At 46.8% G+C, this 6,411-nt stretch overlaps 1 protein-coding gene across 1 annotated transcript in view; it reads left to right on the forward strand.

Moving 5' to 3' along the window:
* The window catches only part of ankrd34a (ankyrin repeat domain 34A), a 6,645-nt gene extending 2,646 nt beyond the window's left edge, over window positions 1–3,999 (forward strand). Inside the window, exon 2 of the mRNA XM_030418464.1 lies at window positions 218–3,999. Within this exon, the coding sequence (XP_030274324.1) occupies window positions 297–1,898 (1,602 nt within the window). The 5' untranslated portion in view covers window positions 218–296 and the 3' untranslated portion in view covers window positions 1,899–3,999. The remainder of the gene's footprint in view (window positions 1–217) is intronic.
* The last annotated feature ends 2,412 nt before the right edge of the window (window positions 4,000–6,411 follow it).

Genomic DNA, 6,411 nt, shown 5'->3' on the forward strand with positions numbered 1-6,411 from the left:
CAGACTCGTCCCGCAATGCAGCGTCACAGATTCACTTCTCTCTTCGTCCAACATGGTGTCTGCTGTCAGCGCCGACACCGGTTGGTTTTATTAAACTACCTCCGTCTGTTCGTGTTGACATGTTGTCCTCAAGCTCATGTTGACCCATCACATCTGCTGTCTGCTGACATTAAACAAAACTTGAGGTGAACTGACTTTTTGTGTCTCTCTCCTGCAGATCAAGTGACTTTTCAAGGAGGATGGGCAGCCAGTGATAAACTAGCTTCTGGTGGACAGAAGGTCTGAGGTGAGGGATCATGGGAGATGGAGGCCCCCTGCAGACCGAGGGGAATGCCCTCCTCAAAGCGGTCTTCCAGGGGAAACTGAGGCTGACCCGCCTGCTGCTGGAGGGCGGAGCTTATATCAACGAGGGCAACGAGCGTGGAGAGACTCCCATCTCTGCTGCCTGCATAGCGAGCTACGACGACCCACAGACCAGGCAGAGGATGGTCCGGTACCTGCTGGAGAAAGGTGCCGATCCAAACATCCCCGACAAGAGCGGGAGGACAGCACTGATGCACGCCTGTGCCGAACTGGCAGGGAAGGAGGTGGTGTCGCTCCTGCTGGAGAACGGAGCCGACCCGAGCCTGAAAGACTACTCCGGCTCCTCGGCCCTTGTCCACGCCATCAACAAGGGAGACCGTGACACTCTGCAGGTGCTGCTGGATGCCTGTAAGGCCAAAGGCAAGGAGGTGATCATCATCACCACTGACACGTCTCCGTCAGGCACAAAGAAGACCAAGCAGTACCTCAACTCCCCCCCCTCGCCAGGCATCGTAGACAAACTGTCTCCAGCCTGCATGTCTCCATCTGAGGTGGAGATTGGCACCTCCTCGCCAGCAGGAGACCACGGCAAAGATGAGGAGGGGATCTTCAGCTTCGCGCTCACCTCTGCTTTACCTTTACCTTCAGCTCGACATCCAGGAGAGAAGAGACCTCCGCCACGCAAGCTGCTGAAGAGGCTGAACTCAGAGCCCTGGGGCCTGGTGGCGCCCTCTGTGCTGAGTGGGGTCCATCAGGAGCGGGCAGACGGGGGTCTGGTGGAGGAGGGCAGCTGTGACCTGAACAGGACGATCACTGAGATTAACGGCCTGTCCATCACAGAGTCGGTTAGACCTCTGTTGTCACGGCGACATAGCATCGAGACCCATGACCCCAGTTCCCCGAAACTCATTGACCGGTCCTGCTCTGAGGACTGTGCAGCTGTCTCCGGTTCCTCCTGGGCAGACAAAGTCCAGCAACACCAGATCCTGTATCGCAGGAACACAGCCCCGGAGACCCAGGAGAACATCGGGGGACCTGGGGCACTCGCAGCCCGGGCCCTGGCTCATCCCAAACTAACTCGGATGGAGCACTATGAGTCGGACACCCACCTCTCTCCCGAGTCCATCCCCGGGTCTCCAGACTCTGGTCGGGTGTCTGTGGAGAGGAGAAGGTACAATGCCTCCCCCCTGTCCCTGGTCACCAGCTCGTCCAGGGAGTCTCTGGAGAATATCCCCAACTCGGTGTCCCCCATTACCATGCGGAGGCGTCCCCCTGGTCTCCTGGAGCGCCGGGGCTCAGGCACCCTTCTGCTTGACCACATCTCCCACACCAGGCCCGGCTTCCTGCCTCCCCTCAACATCAACCCCCAGAGACCCATCCCTGACATACGGGCCAATGGCAAGTCCACCTCCCCCATCCACTCTGGACACAAGATCCTAGTTCCAGTGGCCCCGGCCTCACCGAAACGCGGCCCCGACTTTAAGATGAAAAAGAAGCTGATGAGGAGGCATTCGATGCAGACGGAGCAGATGAAGCAGCTCTCCACCTTCCAGGAGATCCTGGCCGAGAAGGTAATCGAGTCCAATGGGGATTGATGACTGGAGGCATCGGAGCAAGGCATGATGGGTAGCTGCAGACTTCTAAGGAGGTGATTAACTGGACTGAAGAACTGATGAACAGCAATGTTTATAGAGGGCTGCACTGACCGAAGCTTTATTAAAGGGAGAGAAGGTTCAAACATGCGTCAACTTTATAAAACCAGGTTCAGATTTAAACTATAACTTCTGGTTCTAACATTCGTGTCAGTTCATCAACATGAGAAACCAAACAGAAGCAGAAGTGCTGCTTTAACGATGTTTCATCATCACTGAACGTTCAACAATGAGACGAACCTAGAGAATCAACCGTCTCAGCTCCTCTTGGGCCGGCTGACGACTCAGCTTATCAAGTCACCAGGTTCTATATGTCACCTGCTTCAGCGGCCAATCAGCTCTTAGCAAAGTCAGTTGGTTGATACGACATCAACCCCTTTAAACTTTAAATATTCACTGTTTTAGCTCTCTGGCTCATAGCAGAGCTGACGGGTTCAGTGACACCTGATGGGATGTGATGACTGTTTCCAGGTGTGTGTGTTAAACTCTCAGGTGTTGCCATGGAAACACAGTTACTGCTCATGAAAAACACATAAAAAATATAAATTCATGGTCTTTGGTGAGAAACAATGATCCAAGTCCATAATCAACCATCTGCATCTTCAAAAAAATTCGGCAGCAACAACAGAAGTAGAGTTGTTGCCATGGAGACACCAACTCTCCAACAACTAAACTGGTCTCGTGCTGAATCTTTGGTCTGAGGAGGTCCACAGTCGTCTTCATCACAGCTGACTCCAGTTTGAATCAACTCTGACTGTAAAACTCCAGAGTGACAAACTGAAGTCGTCTCTACAAAGTTCACATGAAGATATTTTCTCTTCCAGAGGTTTTAAATGCAGCACTTATGTTTCTGTTCCTTGTGATGATGAACAAACCTTCTCATTACTGGCTGCGGTCGGAGGTGTGTTTGGTGTGCAGCTCTCTGAAGGTCACATCTGGTTCCCAATGCTTCCTCTGAACCATCCATCGTTCTCGCTGCATCACAAACTCATGAAACTTTAAACTGAAATAATTGAACTCATTCGATGTTTACAGATGCACAATTTGCACTGAGGTCGTGTCTCATGTTGACGGATGAAAACATGAAGCTTCTGCTGCAGCTGAACTGAGATCAGACTACTGACGTCTTCTCATTAACTAAGCAACGTATTTATTATTTGAATCATTTATAATCTGCTGTTCTGACTGAAGACATGTGAAACTACCTACTGCGCTGTATGTACTGTAATTATCTACACAATAGTCAATATAATAGCTGGTATTTCTGTGTAAATGATCCTCTGAAGCGTTTCTGTATTGATCTCAATGTCACAGCTCAGTTCTGATCTCATTTGTACGACAGGAAGTTAAATCAAATGTACTTTTCTTGTTTATGAAATTCCAAAGAAGTCATGTGGACGATATGAACCAAAACTGCTAAGACTGTAAATACTGTAAAGAGTCTGTAACGTCTGGTTCAACACAAGGGGGCACTGAAGGGCAGTTTAAGGAACAGTCCCACATTTTCTGTGTCCTCTTTAGGTGAACATGGATTCATTTGGGTGTCCAGTTATAGGACACAGCTAGCCTAGCTTAGCATAGACACATAATGAAGGGTAACCATAATTTTAAATATGTGAGTATGAGTATGGCACAGTGATGACTCACAGGGCTAGTTAGCTGGACAGCTAAGTGCTAATATGCTAGCATCAGTCAGTCACAATATCTCTCAGTGCGTTTACATGACACTTGAGAAAACCGAATTATTGGGATAGTCCGACTATGATGGGATCTTTAAGATGCATGTATACACCTTAGTCTGACTAAAATCGGATTGGATCGGATTTCTCATAGTCGAATTAAAACACCCAGATTATTGATTGATAGTCACATTACTCCTGCATGTATACGTTCCATCAGATCGATCGGATTTCGTGTTCTACGCAGGCTCAAGATTTTTTTCCCGGGCCGTGAGCCGGAAGTAGAAGGACGGCAGCGTCTTTCCTCTGAAATCACCACAAGAAAGAGAGAAAGAGCTCCATTGTGCATCTAGTTTGTGTAATTATCATGTTCACCATATATGAAATGTACAAAGATGTAGCTTCGTCTCGCTCTTCGTACGCCATCTTTCTGGAATGTCGAGGCAGTTTGTTGTTGCTGGTGACGTAAAGAGGTCAGCCGGAGGTGTTTCTGTTACCACTAGTTGAAGTGTGTACAGCGCCACCTAGCGTACCGGGTATGACATGCTCCGGACAATAATCCGATTTTCTCACCGGCACTTGCAGTTGTCTGAGTAGCATAGTCGAACTATGGCTGTATTCCGACTAAGCTGTGCATGTGAACGCACTGAGTGTTTACTCTTCTTGACACTTGATCATCGTTTCATTTAATAAAGTTACTAAAGATGGAAAATAAAACAAATGTGCCAACAGTCAAACTGAACGTTAGCTAACAAGCTACGTTAGCATCTTCCATTCTGGACTCAGCTTGGTCAACACGGTGAAGAATGTATTGATTAACGTGATCAATAAGAATTTTTTAATTAGCTGATCAGTTTTTTCTCAAATGAACTGCTTCTGAAATGTCACATTTCTACTGCACAGACTGAAGCTGCAACCAGGAGCATTTCATTTTCTTCCTAGGAAGCTAAGCTAGCTGCTAGCTACATGCTACGTGCTAAGAGCTATCAACACATATCTTAATGTAATAGCAGTCTGTAGCTAGCTGCATCCTGAAGAATTCATGTTTATAGTAAAAGTCTAAACTATTTGCTCTACGTTTTGTTTCAGCTCAGAGTGTTTCTCACCAAATCCTTCTGACGATGACTCACGTACCTCGACCGCTGTAGAGATTCAGGAAACTTCTCCTGCCTCATATGTGCCAACTGCACAACACACTGACTGGTTTACATGAAGCACAATCAATTAAAGTTTCCAGTTTCTCTAAAAAAAAATATCATGAAAATAACTGAATTCTACTTTAAAACTGAACCTGAGCTGTCGGTGCTGCTCACCAGAAAATGAAACACTACAGATGTTTTTTTCCAGCAGGAGCGAGGCTAACAGTTTGCCCCTGCTTCCAGTCTTTGTGCTAAGCTAGGTTAACCCTGGACACAGAGATGAAGTTACAGGAATGTGTCTTTATAAAGTTTTGTTGTTGATTGGAATATTTTCCAATGATGCCGTCGTCAGAATGAAGGTAAAGTTCGAAGACTTTTCAGAATTTTATTGTTGAATGTTGTTCTGATTCTGGGCTGATGAGGGTCAGAGAAAAAAGCAGTTGAGGTCCAAACTGTTGACAGTTCATCAGGTGAGTCTGCAGGTGAGACTGATACATGGTTAGCAGACCGGAGCTCAACTCCTGGGCTGGTTTAGACTGGTTTGGTTCTGACTGGTTTGTGTGATGGACCTTGTTGTACGTAGATACTTGAAGTTTAAACTACATCAGAGTATTTTTGTACTTCCTGTCAGCAGATTGAAACGTCTCTGATGACTCTGTGATCTATTTTTCTTCTTTCGGTCTGATTGTAACTCAAACTGTGGAATAAAAACATGTCTCATGTTCAACTCTGAAACCCATCAGTGTCACCAGACTCCATTCAAAAATCTGATGATTCTGCAGCTCATGGTCAACCAGCACTGGAACTGGTGTGTGTGTGTGTGTGTGTGTGTGTGTGTGTGTGTGTGTGTGTGTGTGTGTGTGTGTGTGTGAGGCTCGGTTCAGCCTGATGTGATGAAGATATTTACAAACTCTCTTCACTTATTCCTACATTCATTTCATTAATTCACAGATTTTTGTTGTAGGCTTTTATTTATTTTGCTGAATATTTTAGTGAGATAACAAAAACCACAGAAGAAGAACGGCGGACCTGAGAGGAGAGGAGCTGCTGGCCGTTAGTAGAATCATGTGGATGAACAGACGCCACAGCAGCTCAGCTAGCACAGGCCTCGTCCTCGCCACGTTCAATCTGTCCAATGAATAAAGCCGTGAATATAAAAATACTGCCAATCAAAACAATGGTTTGATGAACTGACATCACTTCCCGTCCAGCAGCTCTCCAGTGATGTAAACATACAGGACCTTCCTCGGGCTCCAGACTGCCACCAAATTTGAGACAACATGTGCGACCAGTGAATTTACCAGTGTTTGAAATTTTTTTTTTTACACTTGTACGTGGAAGAATCGAAAAATAAAAAATAGACAGACACGCAGGACTTCTGTTTCTGGTGGTTGCCGGAGCACGACGCAGCAACTCAGCTGAATTTAGCACCAAGCAGACAGGAAGTCAAGCACAGATACAACAATATGACATCCGGTTACTTTCAAAATAAAACACTCCATGTTGACACCAGCACACAAATCTCAAAGAGACAAACACAAACTTCGGGTAATCCCTCAGTCAGGAACACTTCCTGTTGTTGTTTTATAACACGTTCCTGTTGACGCCAGCCTCCGACGCTACTGCGCCGTGGGGGAC

This window comes from Sparus aurata, chromosome 5 (genome assembly GCF_900880675.1).
Source record: "Sparus aurata chromosome 5, fSpaAur1.1, whole genome shotgun sequence".
NCBI classification, from domain to species: Eukaryota; Metazoa; Chordata; class Actinopteri; order Spariformes; family Sparidae; genus Sparus; species Sparus aurata.